This window comes from Ambystoma mexicanum, chromosome 8 (genome assembly GCF_040938575.1).
Source record: "Ambystoma mexicanum isolate Mex_15411 chromosome 8, UKY_AmexF1_1, whole genome shotgun sequence".
Lineage (NCBI taxonomy): Eukaryota > Metazoa > Chordata > Amphibia > Caudata > Ambystomatidae > Ambystoma > Ambystoma mexicanum.
In genome coordinates, this window is record NC_090929.1 from 582,002,265 (window position 1) to 582,025,483 (window position 23,219).

At 43.3% G+C, this 23,219-nt stretch overlaps 1 protein-coding gene across 8 annotated transcripts in view; it reads right to left on the reverse strand.

The window, feature by feature from the left end:
• Positions 1–23,219, reverse strand: part of CHD5 (chromodomain helicase DNA binding protein 5) — a 2,731,226-nt gene that overhangs the window by 413,542 nt on the left and 2,294,465 nt on the right. For all 8 annotated transcript variants that reach the window (XM_069610277.1, XM_069610279.1, XM_069610280.1 and 5 more), the window contains one exon: positions 4,017–4,149. In XM_069610277.1, coding sequence (XP_069466378.1) covers positions 4,017–4,149 — 133 coding nt within the window. The remainder of the gene's footprint in view (positions 1–4,016; positions 4,150–23,219) is intronic.

A 23,219-nucleotide genomic window follows, 5' to 3' on the forward strand; every position in this document is an offset into this window, starting at 1 on the left:
AAGCGCAGCAAGATTATTTCATTATTATCTAAGAAAAAATCTGATGTTATTTGTCTACAGGAAACTCATTTAGGCTCTGATGAAGAAAATCTTAAGATTAAAGCTTCCTGGTCCAGTCACACATATTTTGCTAACGCTGTGGATAAAAAAAGCTGGAGTCTCTGTATTAATTAATAAACGTTTAAATTTCACCCTAGTCAATGAAGAAAATGATCCCGAGGGCAGATGGATCATTATTGAGAGTATGATTAATAATCTCCCCGCTACTATTGTCAATGTATATAGCCCCAATACCCCTAATCCCTCTTTCTGGTCCTCTTTACTCACTAAAGTTGCATAAAATTCCTCTGACATTCTAACTTTTTGCAGAGACATGAATCAGATAGTCGATTTTGTTCTTGACCGGAAATCATCGTACTACTTTATCAATTCCAGATCCCGAACCAGCTTCCTAAATCTATTACAAAATCTAAACTTATTAGACTCAGGGCGTTTTTGCCATCCTCAAATAAATGACTTTACATTTTACTTCGCACCTTACCAATCCTTCTCTAGGCTTGACTACATTTTTATGAATTCATCATTAGCTTCCTCTATTGTAAATTCTGAGATCGATCCTATAATTATTTCCGACCATGCACTAGTCTCTACGGTACTTGAGTGGTCTCCTTCTAATAAATTCTTACCGAGATGGAGATTTAATTCATTTCTCTTAAAAGATCAATCCTTTATTGATAAAACCAACTCTTTTATTAAATAATTTTTCCTTTCATAAACTCCCTCAACATACATTGATTCACAACAGTTGGGATGCTTTTAAAGGCTCCTTACAGCGTTTCATAATCGAGTTGGTTGCTATTAAAAAGAGACAGTCCAAAGCTACACACAACTCCCTTTAGCTTCAATAAAAGAACTGGAAAAATCATATTATGCAAAACCGGATCCGAATATATTGAAAACCCTTACAATAAAGCACCTTAAATTTAATAAAACTTGCACGGACAAAGCCGGCAGTTCTATTCTTAGATCAAGAACAAAACTTTATAATAACTCTAATAAAGCTGGCAAAATGTTAGCTTCATATCTCAAGAGGAAAAAAAGAAAATCAATCATAACTCACATAACCTCTCCTGAAGGCATCAGATTATCCAATCCAAAAGATATAAACGACACATTTACTCATTTTTCTATTCTAATTTATACTCAGATGATTCCTCCATTACATCGGATAATATCAATTCTTTTTTCCAAACTAATAAAAAAAACTGATACAGATGATATAATAGAGTCTTCTCCCCTTGAATTACTAATTTCTATTCTTGAAATTAAACAGGCCATACATGATCTTTAACCTAACAAAGCCCCGGGTCCTGATGGATTCACTCTAGACTTTTACAAAACCTTTATTGATTCTATTGCTCCTAAACTTTTAGAGTTATATCCCACTTTATCAATATTGAACAGAGTCCTGGATCCTTTAGTGAAACCATTCTCATTCTTCTTCCCAAACCAGACAAAGACCACTCAATTGTCAAAAATTATCGACCCATTTCCCTTATTAATTCTGACTCAAAAATCTATGCAAATATTCTTGCTAAATGTTTAGAAACCTTCCTTCCTAATATCATACATCGTGATCAATCTGGATTTATTAAAGGACGTCATGCCTCCTCTAATTCAAGATTATTATTTAACATTCTAGCTCAATCCCAGAACTCAATCGTTCCTTCGGCTCTTATCGCCTTCGATGCTGAAAAAGCATTCCTGGCCTTTTCTATTTCATTCAGTAACATGGCATGGCCTCCCTCCTTTTTTCATCAATTTAGTTAAAATCTTGTAACTCTCACCTTCCACTCGTATCCTAATGAATAACTCTCTTTCCTCCCCATTTAAAATTGAAAGAGGTACTTGTCAAGGTTGTCCTCTTTCCCCCCTATTATTTAATCTAGCATTAGAATCCCTACTTCAAAACATCAGATTAAACCTAAATTTTCATAAACAATATGGAAGTCAAACCTTCACCTTATGCCGACGACATTCTTATATATCTCTCTGATCCTGCTTCATCTATACCACATTTAATCTCCACTATTAATAATTATTCTGTCATTTCTGGCTACAAATTCAATTTTAATAAACCATAAATGATGCCCCTTACTTATACTTGTAATAGGTCCAACACTGCTTTATAGGGTTATATTGGCAATCATCTCATATTAAATACTTAGGACTTCTAGTGGCCAAAGACATGTATACTACTATCAATCTTAAAAATAACTACATAATAGAAAAAGTCAGTGAAATGACTAAAAGCGGGTCACCTCTTATCTTTCCTGGTGGGGTCGTCTAGACACTATCAGGATGATGATTACTCCCATTGTTATAGATTAGCTTCCTATGATCCCCATTACAATTCATTCCTCCTTTTTCAAAAAACTTGACTCATTACTATTGGAATTTCTTTGGGATCACAAGACTCCTTGCATTGCAACTAACAAACTAAAACTTTCTAAATCCTTAGGTGGAGTCATCTTCCTGACCGTTCAACTCTATCATAAAGCCTTTGCTTTAAAACAACTTGCTACCTTTAAATATCATGAACCCCACCCACCCAAGCAAAGATCCTCTATGGATAGTAATTGAAGCTAGCATTATATGACCAATCTCTCTTTCTCATTTCCTAATCACATCTTCTTGGCCCAATATGACTTCTTATCCAGCTCTCCATTTTTTCAAGATCGTTTGGAATAAACCCCCTGCTAATTCCTTTGACACAATTAAGCCCAAAGATTTTTTTTTGTGGTTTAACAAACAAAACTCCACCAAATCTAATCTATTAGCTATTCATAGATGGTATATTTCAGGGATTAAATTCATCAGACAACTGATTCAAAATGAAATAGTAATCCCGATAATTTTTACACAATACAATATTCCTACGTAGGACCTCTCCTTTCATACTTCATTAATCAAATCAATTACTACATTTCTTTCTACCTTTAATCAGAAACCCCCTTCTCCTTTTTTTAAATCTTTTAATTAATAATTCCTCGATTAAAGCTGCAAAGCTGCAAAGTTATATTTGTTTCTAAATGACCCTCCTTTTCCTAACTCAATTAATCTCACTACAATTAGACATTGGGAAACAGATTGGAATACTCAACCCTTCCTAGACATTTGGACTAAAATATGGAACATATGTCACTCCACATCTTCTGCCGCTAATCTTACCCAAACTTAATTTTTTATTTTTCATAGGGCATATATTACGCCTTCCCATGTTGCTAAGAGTTTCGTTGCCGCATCCAATAAATGTTGGTCATGTAATGAACCCAATGCCGATTTTACGCATTGAATCTTCAAATGTACATATGTTCATGCTTTTTTAGTCTAAAGTTTGGCTTCAAATGCAAACAATGTTTCTATTTACAGAACCATTAACAATTGCTAGTTTAATGATCGGCCCTATAATCAATCCGGTCATAAATCAAATTGATTCTACTGATTTGTTTAACTTGTTCATTAACATTGCTTTTCGTAATATCACATGCAATTGGAAAAATGCTACCAATCTTTCATACCATCTATGGTGGAACTCAATATGCTCGACTCAGCGAATAGAACAATGTCATGCTTCATTAGTTGATTATTTGCATACATTCAATAAGAAATGGAATAGATGCATGCAATACTTGAATACTAATGTACAATAGATAAGCTTTTCTAGTTATTCCCCCTTCTCTTCCCTCTTCCCTCTTGTCTGTCTTTGTGTATAAATCCCCCTGAATATTATTATTACCTGAATTTTTATCTTAGTTCTTCATTAATCATAATTAGTTAATTACTACCTCTGATATCAATTATTCTCATTCTAGTTATACAACTTGGAAAGTACTAAGATATGCAATTTCCTGAAGTTTGTTAACTTTGTTTGTAATCTTTGACATCTATTATTAATAAAATATTTAAACAGCAGACCACACTTCATCCATGTCACAGTACTCGAAGTAACTCACCTTGAACCTCCGAGCGAGAAACTTGTTCTTCATCTCCAGGTAGTTCCCCTTGTGTATCTCCGATTTGAAAGGTTCATTTAAGATCATGTAGCGCGAATCGTTCTGTATGTCCTGCCAGCGTGCATAGCCGTGGCTAGGGGCAAATCCAATGTTAAGGAGAAGAGTTGTCAGTGTCTTTCAATGTCACTGTTTTGTTAATGATAAGTAACAGAATGTCTTGTACTGCCACTACTGGCAACAGCAGAAACCGAGTAGCCCCTACAACAGACAGACCCAGATATTGCAAGCAGTAGACATTTAGATTTCCCTTTGAAAAATGATATTATTTTAATCATGCTCTAGGCTCAACTGTTGAAAGTGAAATATGCCCATGTTGTTGCAGAGATCTCCCTTTTGTCTGCAATGTATCCATCGTAGGATACATCACCCCCGCCTGACCCCCAACCCACCCTGCCTCACTGTGTCTGCTTGGCAGGGAACTCTTCTTTCCCATTGTGGGCATTATTTGAAGTTTGTTGTTTCAACGATAGGAATATATATTCTGATGGAGAAAGCAAGTGCACATTCTCCAACATGGTGCGCCATTACGTGAATGGCGTTCAGGGGTACAGAGTGCAATTCAAACCATGGAACGTGTCAGTGGTGCTGCGCTCCTAATTTACATAGTAACGATGAAGTGTGCTACAGCTGTGTGGCTTTTTGGGGTTTACTGGTGCGCTTCTAAAAAGGTGCTTTACATGCTCATTGTGCTACCCCTCGACAAGTATTTTTTGGCCATTTAAGTTAGAAGACAATGTTTATTATGAGGCATTAACTACTATTTCAATAATGGAGTATGCTAGAAATATACAGTGACCACTGCAGGGAAGAAATAGCTTTGAGGGGGTCAGATCCGTACATAAAAGAGAAAGGCAGGGCTGAGGTTGAGAAGGAAGGGGAGAATTGAGTATGTGGAGGAATAGGGCAATCATTGATATCTGAGCAGTCATAAGTCTAAACCTTTTTTCTGTCTTTGGTTCCATCACAGGAAATGTGACTTCTTATCCAAGTTCTCCATGCTGGTAGAGAGGTGGGCTAGGTCTCTCCACCTGACCACTTCCAACAACAAACAGTATTGCTTTACAGCAGTGCTTGTGAAGTGGAACACCATCACCTTTCGAACGGTTGTTTCCATTGCTTGACTGTTACACAAAATCTCCCTGGCATATTTGAAACTTGAGCACAGTGTCACAGCCGGCACGCTGTCACAATGACAAATAATATGTGTGTTGCGCTTTGCATTCTTTGTACCTACAGCACATGGCATTGATATTTGCAATATCAGCCAACACACAATGCACCCTTTACCCGATGAAAAACCACTGCTTGATTTCTTCCTTTCCCCCCATCAAGAATAGACTTAAAAAGCAACTTACAAAACTACTACACTCTTTCTTCTTTGTGTCGCTAGGTGGAAACCGCTGCTCATGCAGCCCATGCACAAGGTTTTAGCTTAGCCAACAAGGCGTAGGATGATGTGCAAAAGCTGAGCTGCGCTTCTATGGTCTTTGGTCATGACATGGTAATGAATTAATGAGAAAGTACATCTCCAAAACGTAGCAAAGGAAGCTGAATTTGAACCATTCCTCCTCCAACACCATTTTTAATTGGCTTTGTTTTTTATTTTATTTTGTTATCCATTGCTAAATGGCTTGCGGCCAAGGGGATGCTGTATGTGACAAGTTTGGTTTCTCCAGGAATCAAAAATGGTAGTCTGGTAGTGATGCCTATGAAGGGGCTTGAGTCCCTCTCTACAAACAGTCTTATTTGTAATTTTTACAGAAACAATATACCATGCTGATTTACCTATTTATTTTATTGTTTAGAGGCACATTTTTCATACTTGGCAGAAGCACCAGCCAAACATGAGCAATGACCCTGCCAAAGTTATCCAAATCATACTTCTCTTCCAGAGGCCACGCTGGTGTGTGACTGATTCTAGCCAAGCCCTTCTTACTGACTTTATTTTTATTTTTATTTTGTTGCTTACAAATAGTTAAAACAGAAACAATAGAGATGCGCAATACAGGGTAAGAGATATACTGTAAAATGTGCAATTTAGGGAAAGCCCCTTGACCATTGCCAATTTTATTCACTCATTTCAAGGAGTGTCACACTATTTCGATAGTACTGGAGAATTTCGAGTTGGTATATTGAGGGGTTATGGCAAATCCCTTACAAATAAGATTGAAAGCCATTGATTCACTCAGTGTGCCAAAGTTCAGTTTATGTGAAGAGCTTCATATTCTCTTTATTGAAATTTCTTTGATTTGAATTTTGGGTTGGGTTGGTTGTTGTAGGGGGGTGCTCCACTGAGACATAAATGATAACCTCCGGAGAATGACAGACACCCCCTCAGGCTTTTCCTTTCAAGATTTTGGCATCTTTCTACATGAACGAATTCGGTCTTACGTCTATACGTTCTGATTAAGGCATCAACCATTGGTTGCTGTAATTAAGATGATACACGATAACACATTTAAGCTGCATACTTCTACGTGCCTTGTATACCCTTCTAATGCCTGTTCTGCCCCATTTAAAATGACCCAGGTTTGAAGAGAACTGTACAGTTATTAATTGCAACTGAACCACTTCACTTTCTGTAACAACAGTGCTGAAAATCATCAGCTCAGGGATGAGCGCCAAGCTGATGGTGCTTTTTGTCAATGTGTATTACATTAGGTAAATCAGGCAATGGCTCATCACTTAGGATTTCCCTCAAAGTCGGAGGAGAATTGAGCATGAGGTCTGGTAACTGTTGTACAATAAAGCAATAGAACCCATATGAGGAGGGTTCTTACAGGTCTGGTAATGCACCCGGGGGAGATTTGCTCGTGTTTAATGTAGTTCTGGCTGCGCTGTGTTACTGCTATTCCCTGCAGGGAGGGATTGGGACCCTGGCAGAGCTCCCTGGGACCGCCGCTGGACATGGGGATAGTCGACCCACATGGAAGACAGGTGCCCAAGGCCAGGGACAGCACGCCCGGCTGTTCTGGACGTCTGCCTGTGCTGCATTACAGCTTTTCCCTCCGGGGAGGGATGGGGACCCTGCCGGGGTTCCCTGGGAACACGGCTGGGCTTGTGGACGGTCAACGCACATTGGAGACAGGCGCCCAAGGACGGGAGAAGCGCCCCCATCTGACCTAAAGCTCTGGCAGTGCTGTGTTACAGCTTTTACCCCCAGGGAGTGATGGCGGTTCTGCCGGGGCTCCCTGGGAACATGGCTAAACTTGTGGGCAGTCGACCCACAATGGATACAGGCGCCCAAGGCTGGAGGAAGCAACCCTGGCCGTCCTGGAGCTCTGGCTGTGTTACCTTACAGGTTTTCCCTCTGGGGAGGGATGGTGATTTTCGGACGGTCGACCCACATGGGAGACAGGCGCCCAAGGCCAGGGGCAGCACCACCGGCTGTTCTGAACCTCTGGCTGGGCTCTGTTACAGCTTTTCCCTCCAGTGCCCGTGGCTGGCGACATCACCCCTGACCGTCCTGGAGCTCTGGTTGATCTGCGTTTACAGCTTTTCCCTGCAAGGAGGGATGGGGACCATGCCCAGGGCTCCCTGGGACCGCGTCTGGCCTTGTTGACGGTAGACCCACATTGTAGACAGGCACCCAAAGCTGCGGGCAGCACCACAGGCCGTCCTGGTGCTTTTGCCATGCCCTGTTACAGCGTTTCCCTCCAGGGAGGAATGGTGACCCTGCAAGGGCTCCCTGGGACTGCCGCTGGACTTGGGGACTGTCAATCCACCTGGCAGACAAGCGCCCAAGGCAAGGGGCAGAACCCCTGGCCGTCCTGGAGCTTTGGTTGGTGGCAAATGTCTGAACATTTTGTTTTTTTTGCCTACATTTTGGACTTTGCCAGGTCTTGTGGGTAATACAATCTAGGGCGATTCGCGCAAGTCAGACCTCTTTGTATTTCTATAGGAGTCTTCTTTTCAGAAATGCATGGAGTCCTCTGTTTTCCTTGGTGGCTGCGACACCCCAAGACCAAATCTGTGGGTTGTCCACAAGACAAAATACAGTGAAAATGTGGTCTTCCCAGGCCCTTTGGTGTACCAGCAGTTTAGCCTTTTCCCCTTTGCGCCCAAGTAAGTGCATCCACACATATGAGGTACCGTTTTTGTCGGGACACCTGTGGGAACGTGGGGAGGTAGGACATGTGTTTCAGTGATTTCCCGGTGGCTGGTGGCAGCTTATCTTTTCATGTATTCTTAACCCTTTCCTGCCAGGCAAACTGTGGTTACAGTGTTTGGCATAAATAGGTGGCCTGGCTTCAAAATGGCCATGCCACGAGGTTCTTTGTCCTGTCCTTTGGCCATCTTGAAAGGGTCAATCCTTATTTGGGCATGCATTTTCCCACGAAATGCCAAGCTTTCGCAGGGTTCTGCATGCCTCGTGTGTGTGCCTCCAGGATGTGGGCTGGGGTGTCTGTCTCCAATACATATCCTGGGTGCCAGAGAGTCTGGAGTGCTGTGAATGCCTGGGACCACCGTGGTTCATGATTGGTCCACGTATGGTATGCCTGAATGAGAGCAGATCTCCCATTGGGTCCTCTTCGTTTTGGCTCGAAGGAGATTCTGGATAAGAGAAGCCGCCAAACACCCATACCATGTCGATCTCTGGAGTTCTCACTGAACGAATGATAGGATCCAAGTATCCTGAAGCTAAGAAGCCAAGTCTAGGAACCGCTGGTGACCCGCTGGAAGGTTTGGCACCCTGAGCCAGCTGTCATCCCATGGGACCCGTCTGCATCTGGTCGTCCTAGAAGGTCTGTGAAGACGCTTCAAACCATTGGAATAGTGGGACCAACTACTCTTATCACCTTCATCAAAACCTGCAAGTAAGTTTTCTTGGAAGTGTCCCTGGGCCAACCAGTGGGCTGACCATCTTACGCAGGACCTTTGCTCTGTCTCTGCCCCTGTTCCAAGGAAGCCCTTGAAACTTGGTATATCGCTAGCTATGTGTTCACGGCACCCACACACCAAATTTCATACAATTGGCTTTCCCAGGTCTGAAGTGAGATGAGTGCGCCTGAACCGGAGCTTAAACGGTTACCGTGTCGCCCAGCCGTGGTGACGACCGTTGCAGGTGCACTACATTTGTGCCCCTCTTGCCCCTGAAGCCTGCTGCAGTGAAACTGGCCTGATCCATCTGCCAGGAGTGGAGAAATCGCCACTGTCCCGTTTGGGAATCTTCACTGAGTCTTTGCCGCTGAAAGCTGCAGACCCCTCAAATGCCGCACTTGAACCCGAAACCGAAGTGGATTCTACAGCTGAAGTTTGGTGCGGAGTGCTCCGGGGGTCGGTGAGTAATTGCAACCCTAACTGGTGGCCCCTAGCACCTCCATCCATTTTTACGCCTGAGTAGCCCCTGGGGGCCCCTCTCCTTTCCACTCCTAGTGTGAACTAGCAAACTGTTCCCAACTCTCGGAATCACTACCTTGAAGACTAAAATTAACAATAAAAAATGCAGCCTGTTGAAAAACCCTCTTTCTACGATTCCTATGTTTAGCCCAGCAGGACCTACACTCTCCTGCAAACCATTCAGCTTCTCTCCATTATCTATCTGGGAACTTGAAAATATCATCAAAAAACTAAAACCCTCAAACTGTCAAGGTGACTCATGTCCAGCACCCATCATCAAGGAAGCTGGCCATGACCTCACTCCATTAATCACCACCTTTATTAATGCCTCTTTCAAAGCTGGCACTGTTCCTGACAGTCTTAAGGATGTGTGGAACATCCCTCTTATAAGAAAACCTACACTTGACCCTAGTAACCCTGCTAACTACAGACCAATCATCACTGTGCCTTTCCACTTGAAAATTTTAGACCGAGCAGCCTACCTACAAATTCAGGAATACCTTCAATCCAATAGACTCCTTGGACTCTGTCAATCAGGCTTCCGCCCTAAATATGGTACTGAGTCAGCCTTCTTAGACCTTAAAACTCAAATACAGGACATTAAAGACAAACGCAAGATGGCTCTACTAATACTACTTGTCCTCTCGGCAGCATTCGATTTGTTCAATCATCAAATTCTCTGCCACCATCTAAAAACCGCTGCCCATTTCTCAGTCGAGGCCACATCATGGATCAGGTCATTCCTTGCAAAGAGAACCATGCGTGTTTTCTCTCCAACCGCCTTAGCTGATCCTTTACCTGTTGTTACCTGCGCGGTCCCACAAGGGTCTTGTATATCCCCCACACTATACAATGTGTTTACCAAACCTCCTTTTGATATTCTTGACTATCTGGGTGTCACCTACACGAACTATGCGGATGACACCCAGATACTCATCCCCATCACGGGGTACTACACAACTGACTCAAACGCTCTCAATAAGGTCTACTCAGTCATCCAAGCGTGGATGGCACATCACAGTCTATGTTTAAACGATGATAAGACCGAGCTACTCATCCTAGGCTCTCTCCCATGACTTAGCACACTGGACACTGCTTTCCAAGCCTTCATCATCGATGGGAACACCATTAAGGTGTCTAAAAATACCAAAACCCTTGGCTTCCATTTGGACACGACCCTAACCCTGACTAAACAAATCAATTCCTTGGTCTCAGCATCAGCATCTGCAAATTAGTGACAGCGTGCAAACCATTCATCACTACCCCCAACTGCATCATCTTGGCAAGAACTCTCGTCATGGCCAAAATTGACTACTGCAATGCCCTTTACCTGGGAACAAGCCAAAAGAACATCAATAAGCTCCAGGTAACCCAGAATAATGCTATCAGAGCGGCTCTTACCATCCCCAGAAAAATGCACATCTCCGACACTAGACGAAACCTCCACTGGCTCCCTGTCGCACACAGAATTTCCCTCAAAGCCCTCACACTTACACATAAGTGCTGGGCAGATCAAGCACCTGAATACTTGGCCAACCGCTTCATAGCACACACAGCTACCCAACCACTAAGATCTGCCCAAGCTCACTCACTCGCTACACCCAGATTTAATCTACAGAACACAGGGGGATCTAGTTTCCCAGTTCTTGCTTCCAAACTTTGGAACACACTCCCCAATTCTCTGAGATCTGAACTCTGATACACCACTTTCAAGAAATCAGCTAAATCCTGGCTCATTGAGCAAGAGCTTGCCACCGTTAGCACATAAGCATATACACATGCCTTGCCATAGCTATGCCTGCTTGCCAAGACCCACTATGCAGACATCATTAGCGTCATGTTATTACTGCTTATGTACATTTTATTTCACTTCCTGTCTATTCATTGAAATATATGTGCCCTCTTTGCCATGATGACTTGTACCATGTACCTCAAGTATTGTAACTTGAGATTGTTTACCTTGTAACCTTATAAGATATGCGCCCAGATGCCCACGGGCAGGGTGCGCAATATAAATAAACCAAATACAAATACAAATTATTCACCTGGTGTAGGTCAAAGTTACACAGTCCAAGCTGTTGGCATGTTGTTACAAATTACTGGGACATGATGAGTTTCCAGGCAAAATTTCAAAGCCTCGTAAGTTAAAAGAATAATAGGTAGCATGTGTTTAGTAAGACCCTAGTTCATATTAGATATCCAATTATCAAAATGGGCAGATCGGTTGTCTTACTTTAAATGGAGAATTTAAAATGTAAGGGAATTCAAAGCTCTGTCTAATGCTCTCTCTCAGGGTATGTGTACCCCGCAGGAATGCCACTGATTCCCCCAGGGTTGGTTCAGCAGTTACTCTATTGGAATAGACTTGAAGAGAATAACCAATCAAATACTCTGTGTTATCTCTGTCCGGTAAGTCAAAGATAGTCAAAAATCAAGTCATTATTTAAAAGGTAAAGTAGAATCAATCATCTTACCCTTCTCTAGAAACGAGGGTGGTAATCTGTTTCCAACAGAGCCTATAAGTATTCTCCCCAAAGGTAGTAATCTCTTCAAATCCAGTTTGCACATAGGAACCTGTTAAATTGTAGACTTAGGCCTGCAAAGTATTCTGACATTAGTCAGTATGTTGTTCCATTACATTAATTAAGAGCATGCCCCACATCTTACCTGGTGAAAACCGCGAACGGTTCTGCCAAACCCCGGACTGTTTACAGACGATTTCAAAATGGCTGAGTCTTATAACGGGACATGCTCACGTAATAACTTGATGACGATACTGTGACAGATGGCGAAAACCGCCTTTCTGCTATGTGCATATTAGTATACTCAATTTTAATCGCTCTTTCAGCTATAACTTTTTTAATCTTACTTTTGAATAATAAACGTTAAGATGATGTTAGTATCCCGGGAGTAATCAAGATAATGTCAGTCACCCGTGAATGACATAAAATCAGAATTCTGCCGAAAGAAATTGGATGTTCGTGGCAACTACATGTTATTAGAGTGTCCAAGGCTCATATCATTATTTCTAAACTCACCAAATACAGTGGGTCCGGGGTTAGTAATAGTCTGCAATCTATAGAATGACGTCTCAAATATCACATGCTAATGATATCCATTAGATTGGTAGGTAATCACTGGCTAAGTGTACATATGTTAAGACATGTAATTATCAGTAGACTTCTCCAGGTGAATCATTCAGGACAGATGCCATGCTTGCATTCTAAAAAATGTTCTTATACATTATTATTGTGTCCTTGTGTTCTCTAGGATACCTCAATATGTTCACTTTATTTTTTCGTTGACTCCAATCAGTCAGATATCTCATAGAAAGGCACCTAAGTAAAAGTCTTTGTTCATCCCATTTGGGGTCAAACTGTCCAATTTCTCAATCCAGTAAAGTTCCCTCTGATCTAGTTTCTTGCCTATATCCCCTACCTTTTGCGATTTACATACCACTTCTAATATAACCACCTTGAGTTGTGCAATGGTAGGTCTGTTTGATGAAGTGTCTTGATACTGGGAAGCGAATGTTCATGGTTTGTATATTACGTTTATGTTCGTGCCATCGTTCATACACTTTCCTTGATGTTTGGCCTACTTAGAAGACCCAGCATGGACAACTGAGTCCACAAATGATTGATTGGGCCAACTCCCCTCCCCTCTGCGTGGGTGAGAGTGAGTGGGTGTAGTTATATAGCATGCTCTGCGATTTTCTAGCAGAGAAGAAGAGAAATTAGTTTAGAATAAGTACTTTTATTACTTTTCAGATTTAAATGCTTTGCAGAACAGCCTCTGGGCACCCATAACAGTGAGACGGAAAGGCGTTGGAATGGCAGAGATTATGTTTAGACGATCGAAACATTTTCCTGGAATGATATGGAGCAATGTTATTTTTGTTAAGCAAAGACACTTTAATTTAATCCTGGCCTCCACTGGAATCAAGAATGACTCATGTGGCAGCAGTGACTCGATCCCTTTTGCAGACCAGTGACCTACCACACTCCAGCCAGCATTTTATGAGATTTGGCGTTTAGGAAGATAATTTTACCATTGTCCAGGAGAATGCTTTGAGCATTGTCTAACCTAGAACTGTGATTAGACCATTGGGAGTTGCATTCAGATCCTCTGGCTCTTCTCGATCAAGTGCTTCTGAAAGGAGGGCTGAAGCACAAATATTTTGCTACAGAGTCAGCAGCTTTTATTGTTAAAGCTTTATCAATGTGCACCGCCAGAATTTTCACTTTGGGAGTTGTGTGGTCCTCTTGATTGATATGAATTTAGAAAGTGATTTTGAGTATGTGCTCTTTGCCAGCTGCAAAGTGGAACTAAAGTTGATGATCACCTTTCTGGATGCATTCATTGCATCCATCGTGCTCTCATCCAGTTCCCAATTTCAGCTATGCATCCTACTAAACTGTCATGTTTTTACGCATAAATGTATATGAATTAATTATAGGAGGGTATGCAGTTTATCCATGGATAACTGCAGTTTTTGTTTGATGCTGTTTGGATCCAACAATACTTTGGATATAATTGGTGCATCCCCAATTATAGACTGAAATGAAAGGTTGTCTGCAGAGAGGTCTAAGAATGTTGAGTATATGGGGAAATGGACCACTGTGTTTTGCAAATGTGTCAGAAACGTCACTTTGCTGTGGTGAAGATGTTTAAAGATTGTGGTTTCCGACTGCATATCCCAAATGAGACTGGGTGCTGGGTGCAGTGTCAGTGTTGCTGGAGATGAAACACCATTGGATTTTCTGTTTCCATGATCCACTCTGTTGGTAATGCAATGCCATTGACTAGTCAGAGGATTTACATCAAATTATTCTAAAGTTGCTTGCTCATATTAGGGGGCAGGTGGGTGGATGGGGTGTAGATTTTTTTGTGAGAATCAAAAGTTACTTTTTAAAAGTGTTATTTTCTTAATCTGAATGACTCAATTGATGTTCTGCAAAGGAAGCCCAATTATGTTTCTGACAGCTTTGGGCTCAGGAGGGCTTTGTTTATTGCACACGTTTCTATTGGTATGTAGCGCCCTCTGGTGGCTTATATCTTATTTTAGGCTACATGCGCTACCTTTTCAGCTAGCCTCTGAACAATGTTTAGCAATGACAAGAATTTCGTATGCTTTTCCGAAAAAAATGAATACCGAGAGTAGAGATGTCAACCAGTAGTGCCTTGAAATCTTGACAACTCATACGCAAGGAGGATGGAAAAGTCGAACAACTCTTCTTAAGATTGTCACAACTGTTCTGAAAGACTCGGAGAGGCATTCCCTGCCCACTCGATAAGATGAGAGCATTATGGGGCAGTCATATAAATATTGCCAGTAATTTGTGAGAGATGCAATTTAATTTAGCCTTCTGTTTCAGCATAAATAAATGTATATGTTATCAGTTCTGGCACAGAGAGTAAGTACTGAACAGAGAACCATGGCATTTGCCATTCTGTTAATTTATTAAGGAGTTTTGTGGAGCGCTAACTGCTAACTGTCGCCTGTGAGGCACAGTCTTCATATCTGTATGCGTGTGTTCTCTTTCTGTACTGTGCACTGGAAAGGTGTTGCAGCAGGTGTACTTAGCGTTGTCCGGTGCACAGTATTGTTATGTGTATGTGCTAAATGTCTTGCAGTTCACTGTAGTGTTTGTGATGTAGAGGTATCGTAGTACTGTTATGGGAGGCATGGCCGATGCTGCACATGAGCTCAGTGATGTGCTGTACACAGTGCAGTTGGTGCTGACTGTAAACTCAATGTTATGTGTTCTTTCTCTAAAGCGCACATACCTCGGAAAGTGGTTCTTGGCGCTCAATGACGTATTGTGTGCTGCAGAACAATAAATGTTCAGGCTATGTACGTTTTCCCTTGTGACTCAGGAGTGGGCATGGCGGGATTTCTTTCATGAAAGCGAATGAGTTGAAATTGACCCAGTTTACATTGGTCACAGCTGAGGATTTACACCAATGGTTTACCAACATTTCTTGGAGCACTGTAAACAAACACATTGATTTATGTCAGTGATAAAATAAAAGCAGCTATCCATTCTGCGATTCAGCAGTCATAATACCTCAAAACAAATTTGTATAATTGTGCTACAGACTGGCGTGTTTACCAATTTTGGTCTCTATTAGTGCATCGATTACGTGAACTAAATAAACAATAAAGGGACCCCGCCCCTGCAAAGTGCACACACTTTCCTGAAAAGTGCCACTGAATACTCTCCAATCGTGATGCTTATTCGCTAGGATACAGGGATCTTGCCTCATTTCGCCATCCAGGAAGTTTCTATAAATTGAAGTTAATTTGGATTTTTGTTGTTGTTGCATAAATACATCCTTATATCAATCTCCTTTTTGTTCTCTCAATTCTCTCGCTTATCCATGTCCTCTTGTGTTTTTAATGTCTTTAATTTTTTGTTAGCAAAATAGAAAATGTATATTGCTTTGGGCATGTATAAATAAATATGAGTTGTTGGCTTAACATGATAGTATAAATTGAAAGAATGTATTTGAGATTACATTTGTTGGTAATTTAGCATTTTCTGTAATTCCATTAAACTATGTAGCTGTAAGGTTGTAATCATTTTGCATTTTAGCATGTAGCATTTTCATCTACAAATAAAATTTTCAAAAGATCCAATAAAAAAGAATAGAGTGTTGGAGGGGTATGATAATCAGATATCATAGCTTGAAGAATTTGTACGTTTGTACTTTGCATCCAACGAAAGTGGATACTATCATGCAGCCATGTCACTCAAAAATATGTACATGATCATTCCAAATAAGCATATAGATCCAGTGGTGCAGACTGCTCCCACCACCACGTTCTAAATCTGGTGAAGCAGACCACCTGCGCCACCATGTTCGCTCTTGGGGTTGCATCTGCCAGATTTTTATAATTTCCCCCAGTTGGGTCGTAAATAGAACAGGGATCTGGGTGGTGCCCCGGATTCCCTGCCTTCGACGGCCCTGGCTGGTAAATTATCATTACTGCTGGCAGTAAACAGTAAGCCATTTCTTATTTATTTTTTATTAAAAAAGAGCATGTTTTCAGTACACAAGGTACTTTCACAAAATATTCCCATACTCAACGTGAGAGACTTACTATCACAAAAACAATTCATTCTTAATATACTTAACAGAAAGAAAGAAGTACACATCAATCATAAATCGGCATGTCTGAATTCTCCCTCACTACACACATAGTCCCAGGTTTGTCGCGAGTATCGCTCCATAGTGCAATTTGCGCTTACCCTGGGGAAAGGCACTCCACGACCCTCCCCTTCCACGGTCCCACTTCAGAAGCAGGTGCCTCACCCTCCAAGAGTGCGGGGGCCTACCCCATGCCCAGTAATGGTTCTGCCTAAGCTCTCTTGCGGGCAGATACCAGGCTACCTGCCCAGCATATCTCTTTAGGCGGCCCGGGTCTTGGAGATCTGTAATCCTGTCTCATTTCTTTACCCTCGATTTAAGTAGGTCATTAGAAACCGTTCCTTCAGGTCTAGCTGTTCCATGAAGGCCTTGCACCTCTGCCTAACTTTGCATAGAAATGGATTGAGTCCCTTTCCCATGATGGTGTTGAGATAGTGGTTGATGTGTGGACGCTCCGCTTTCGCCAATTTGAAGTAGTGTGAGAGACAGCGCTTCATCACTTGTGCCCACCATGACACCAGTCCCAATTCAAGTCTAATGAAACTAACTGAAACAGAGGTTGGTAGCCCCAAAACTCTCTTCAGGATCCTCCCTTCCTGTATGTCCTGGAATTTCGGCTCGGCTGCATAAAAGACAATTGCCGAGATCTTAGCCCTATAGAACTCAATTAGGGGCAAGAGGGAGAATTTGCACAGTCTACTTTTCCCTGCTTTGGCGAGTGGCAGGCTGGCCCCCACCTTCTCTTCCACTTTTGCTTCTGCCATCAATCATCTGTGTTTATAGGTGACCGGGAAGCCTGGGTATTGGAAACACTCCACTTTCTTAATCCACAACTCATATTTTCCACCTGTAGCTGATTTGTTTCTTCCTCTTATTGCACATCATCACCACAGATTTTGATGGGTTCACGTGAGATGGTTCTTAGAAAGGTACATCAGAAGATCCGTCAAGCAGCACTGTAGGCCTGCCGGCATGTAGTTGATGAGGACTACGTAATCCTCATATGCAATACATTCCACCAGTAAATCCCCCCACTTCAGGGTTAATCCACCACAGGTCTTGGCATCCACCCAGAGGTCTGCTAAATACATATTAAAAAGTGTTGGTGCAACTAGGCACCCTTGTCACACTCCCTTTGTAACAGAGATGGCTCTGGAGAGATCTCCTCTGCTGTCTAACCTTACTTTGCACATGTTGTGGGAGTAGAGCATCTGTATCATGGGCAGAAGGCCTGGCTCAATACCCCGACTCGCCAGCTTCTTCCATAACCGTGGAAGATCCACGTTATCGAGAAGTCTATGGCTGCGATGTATAAATTGGTCGGTCCCTTACTGTTAACTTCAGAGAGACAGGCATGGAGTAGTAGCCCGCTCTGAAGGGTTACCACACCCCTCATAAACCCAGTTTGAAGTGGTTGTAGGCAGTTAGTGGCCTATGCCCAGGACCTCAACTCCTGCAACACCATTGTGGTGAATGCCGCAGAGGATGTATCGATCAGTGGTATCGGGCGATAGCTCCCCGGGGATGTTCTGTCTCCTTTTTGAAAGATCGGGTCAGAATTGAGCTGTGCCAAGAGTCAGGACATTTACCTTCCCTAGCTATTTGCTCAAATAGACGTCTTAAAATATCAGCCCAGAGAGAAGGATTATTCTTCAGGACCCAGTTTGTCACCCCATCTGGCCCACTTGCCCGTGATTTGTTAAGGTTAGAAATAATTTGTTCCAGGTCCTCCATCTGGGTTAGTGTGCTCTATCAGAGGATCCCCCCGAGCTCTTCCTCTAACACGCTAAACTTACCCTTGAGAAAACACACCCAGTCTTCCTTAGCCACAAACGTGGTCATAAGTGGAGACTGCAACCTGTTCTTGTCGTTCAGTGTCCATCAAATACCATGGGTATCTTTCCTTACTAGCTTTGCCAGCAGACCCTGGTTGTTAAGGATGTATTTCTGTGTTTTCCTCTATCGAAATCAGAGTCTGTGTTTTTGTTTTAGCAAGTTAATTTCCTTGGAGCACACTGCCTTTTTATTTGAGTGGAGTTTTTTGGTTGTTCGTATTTCTTTTTATAGGAGGTTTTTTCTTTCCGCTAGTTCGCTATCAAAGAGGCAGTGCTTGGTGGCTAGGGTGAAAGTGAGTAGACCCTCGGTACCCAAGGGTGCCGTGCTGCAAAGTTTGCTGAGTAAGATGGAAAACGAGTCAGGCGCAGCTGCCCCCTCCCCCCATCTATCTTCACCACTAAGGTTGAGCCACCACCTGGAAAGCCTATTACTGATGTTACTCATATTGTGACTACGCTGGACAAGTCTTCCTCCTTCCCCGTAATTGAAATGGGTCTGTTACCTATAGATTCCAGCTTCTCTGGAGTGCTTTCTACGAGTACCGATAACATGAGTACGGAATGTTCGCTCCTCGTGGTTGGCCTCGCAACATCAATGTTTTTTCGTAAATATGTAATCTTTTACTGGTGAGGTGAAAGAGTTGGCCCGGATAGGGGTATCTTTGGGCGCTTCGTCTCGATCAAATTAGATTGGGTGAAACCCCATCTTGACAGAAAGAATGACCACTCCTTCCCCATGTTAGTCCTTCTAGATTTACCCGAGATTAGCCCACTGGTTTCCCTTCTAGCTCCTCAAACTCATCCGCTGTGACTGTGCAATTACAATTAAAGTCTTCTCCTAGAATTATCGGGCCACCCCCGCCCCCTCTTTTTGCCATTCATACAGGGTGCTTTCGATCTCATTCAACACAGTATCTAGATTGTGCGTCAAAGGTTTGAAGTAAATGGTAATTAAGAGGGTCTGGGCTACTTTACCCATACTAGTGTCCATGACTTTAGAGATCAGGAGGCCCTCCCACAAAGTTTTCAAAGGAAGCAGCAGCCTTTCCCTGGTGATTTTGACTGCCACTAAACTAACAAACCCCCCACTGGCCTGCCTTTAGTTCCCTTCTTAGCGTGATGGCAGATCGTGGTATATCCATTAAACAAGGGTGCGTCCCCTTAACCAGGTCTCTTGTGTCTGCTCCCTTGAATATAGCATTGACATCTGCATTTAGGAAGGAATTATGGCCTCTCGAGTTCCAGGAGCAGATGAGAACCACTGATTCCTTAGAAGTTTGGACGAGGAGCACACTGGAGAGCCATCCCCACCCATAGGGTGATCCTTCCTGGTTGACCAGCCTCTGCTGTTTCGGGTCAAAGAAACGTTGAACGGTCAGCTTTGCCCTCCCAGGGTTACAGCCCGCCACCCCAGTTGTCGTTGGGTAGTAGGTCTCAAACCCATTTAGGAGTAGGTTTTCTTGGCAGTCACTGACCAGTGTTTCCATTAGTTCATATTGAAAGACCACAGCACATTTCACCAGTTGCTTACGGTCAAAAAGATGGACAAATTGAATGTCGGCTGTCGAGATGTCCTTTAAAAGTGGGATGGAGACCAGAAGGGCGGGGATGCCCCGTCTGTTTAGTGGGACCTTCCTGTTTTCTTCGATTCTTCGAAGAGTGATTCGAAAATGATTGGCTGTGTGCCCTGGCTTTGCTGCAGGATTGCGTAAGTGCTACCCTTGATGGCCGTCTTAGGCCCGGAGTCCTGCGTTGAAGTTTCCTTCGGTATGTCACTTGAATTATCTCTGCTGCTTCTAGACTGGCTGTGTGTGCTCCGCTAGTGGCTCAGAGCACCTTCTCTTGTCTAGAAGTCCTGCATGGGAGTCTGAAATGTTTGCCAGGGCTAGGCCTGAATTGCTTAGCCTGGATGTTACAGGCGTCTCTGCGCTAATGATGTTAATGATCAGGCTCTTCGGTATGCTCCGTTTAGGCGGGAACGAGGGCTGTTGCCTTTGAAGCCCCTGTCCGGGGGAAAGGATCAATCCATCTTTGGAGGACATCCTGTTTTCCTTCCCTGTTTTTTCTGCGGGTCTCGAAGTACTCCCCTCATTGCAAGTGTCATCCAAAACCTCAATGGACTCACACCGCCCGCCGTCTGTAACAGACACACTGTTGCTCCGTTATCTCTTCGAGGCCCAACTTTTCATGTGCCGGTGACATTCCCTGGAGTCCCTGTAGTGGGTCTTAGGCCCATTTTTGATGTCTTTGATTTCTAACCCCTTGTTGTATTCTCCCCGACCTGGGGACCAAGTTAATTGTGGGGTTCGTGAAGTTTCCTTCAAGATTTTAGTGGTCCTAAAAGTTTTGCCCTGGCCGGATTGGGGGTTCACCTTACGATGGACAGGTTGACTCTCTGATGACTTCGACTCCTGAAACCCTTGGCCGGTGCAGGGCCTCAGCTCTAACAGTTTCTTATTGATGTGGGTTAGGGCGAGGGTGTTAGCCTTCACTTCAATAGCAATTACGTCATATATTCTAATGAAAGCTTATAAAACGATGTTTAGCGCTTCAAGTGAGCTGGGAACCTCCCTCCCCCCCTCGGGGGGGAATGCAGCTGGTAGCCTCCCCTCCCTGTGTTAATTGAGAATCTATGGTGTTCTCTACATAGGAAGACTCTTCCTGACAGCTCTCAGGGGCGTGGGAGTCCAGATTGGCATTGGCCATCTCTTGTGCATGAAAGAGCGCAGGAGAAAGGCTTAATCGCTCGTAGGCATTCTCTGCAGCTCTAAATTCATTTTCGAGGCTGAGACACACATCAATCAGGGGCATGCCTGCTTCAGCTTGTACTTGGGAGAGCAACGTCCCCGAGATATCAGGGTTGGGGCTTCCGACAGGACGATTTGACTATACTGTTTTTTTCCCCTTCAAAGTGAAGATTTTAGTGATTCTTTCCTGATCAGTTGGCCCGCCTATGTGACCCCCATGCCTCGAGGCGCAGTTCCGGCGGTTTATCCCCAGGTACTTGTGTTGCCCTCCTCAAGTGGTAACGCTTAGAGTTTAGCCTGAGTTTACCTTTCATGCCAAAGCCGTAAAGAAGTTGCAGACTCTGTAGTTTGAGGGTCAAAGGGAAGGCTCCCCACAGTCCCCGCTCTGCATCGCTGGGCCTGGAAAGCATAGCTGGCAAAAAAGAGTCGGAGGCAACTGGCCCGTAGCAGGCAGACAAGCTGAAGGAATTATGTGGAGGTGCTTAAGAGAGCTGCTCACTGTGTTCAAGTCAAGGGCGATCGATCCCGGATGGAATCCCTCATCCCCCGGCTCCACGGAACACTGAACACTCGGCTGCAATCTTCTTTGCTGGGGGTGGAGCCTTTAAACAGCTGATAGCCGGTGTTGAACAGACAATGTAGAAGCACTCGTAGTGAACGAAGAAAGAACAGTCAACCATGCGGGTCGCCACTGAACACTCGGATGCACTCCGCTTTGCTGGGGATGGAGCCATTAAGCAGCTGATAGCCGGCGTTTAACAGACAATGTACAAACGCTTGTGGTGAACGAAGAAAGAACAGTCAACCATGTGGGTCACCACGGAACACTAGGATGCACTCCGCTTCGCTGGGGATGGAGCCATTAAGCAGCTGATAGCCAGCGTTTAACAGACAATGTAGAAACACTTGTGGTGAACGAAGAAAGAACAGTCAACCATGTGGGTCTGGGTCACCAATGAACACTTGGCTGCACTCTGCTTCGCTTTGCTGATTTTGATTTTAATTTTATTTTATTTATAAAGCGCAAAAAACCAGGCCCACGGGCAACCGGGCGCATACTCTTAAACATGTTACAAAAAGCAGTAGTTACAGAAGTTACAAAAATATACAGCATATATACATGTACATACTCTTAAACATGTTACAAAAAGCAGTAGTTACAGAAGTTACAAAAATATACAGCATATATACATGTACTGAAGGGTACCATTAACAGCGTATAATACAGGGACAGAGCAGAGAGAAAATGTATATTCAGTCCTGTACCCCACATGGAGTCTGGACTGTGTCAAGGTCTCATGAGTCTTGGGAGAGCAGCCATGTTTTAGCATTGTTCTTGAAGGAGTGGAATGATGGTTCAATTCTGATAGGTGTGGGCAAGGTGTTCCAGAGTTTGGAGGCCAGGACGGGGAAGCTCACCCCACCATCTTTTTGGAGTTTGCATCTAGGCACGATGAGGCTGTGAGTTTGGGCTGCTCTGGTAGGTCGAGTGGAGGTGTGGCGTGAGAAGCGAGTGGACAGGTAAGGTGGGGCGTTGTTGCTCAGACATTTGTGAGTCAAAGCTAGGGTTTTCAGGGCAATTCTCTGTTTTACCGGGAGCCAGCGTAAATCCGTTCTGACGGAGAAGATATGAGAGCGTCTCAGGATGTTTAAGGCTGCCCTTAAGGCATTATTTTGTACAGTTTGCAATTTATTAAGGTTAGACTGACTGGTCCCTAGGTAGAGAGCACTACAGTAGTCGATTTTGGCCATAACAAGAGTTCTGGCAAGTGTGATACAGTTGGTGGAGTTTAGGAAGGGTCTACAGGCAGTGATAAGTTTGCAGGTATAGGCCGAAGCTGACCTAACTGCATTTATTTGTCTGTTCAGAGAAAGCGAGGAGTCAAGATAGACCCCTAGCGTCTTAGTATCTTTGGAGACTTTAATGTCATTGCCGTCTTGTAGGTTTGGTCTAGTTTGTTGAGCCGATGATTTCATCCTAAAAGTAAGAGCTCAGTCTTATCATCGTTAAGGCAAAGTTCGTGCTGTGCCATCCAGGCCTGGATGACCGAGTAAACATTGTTAAG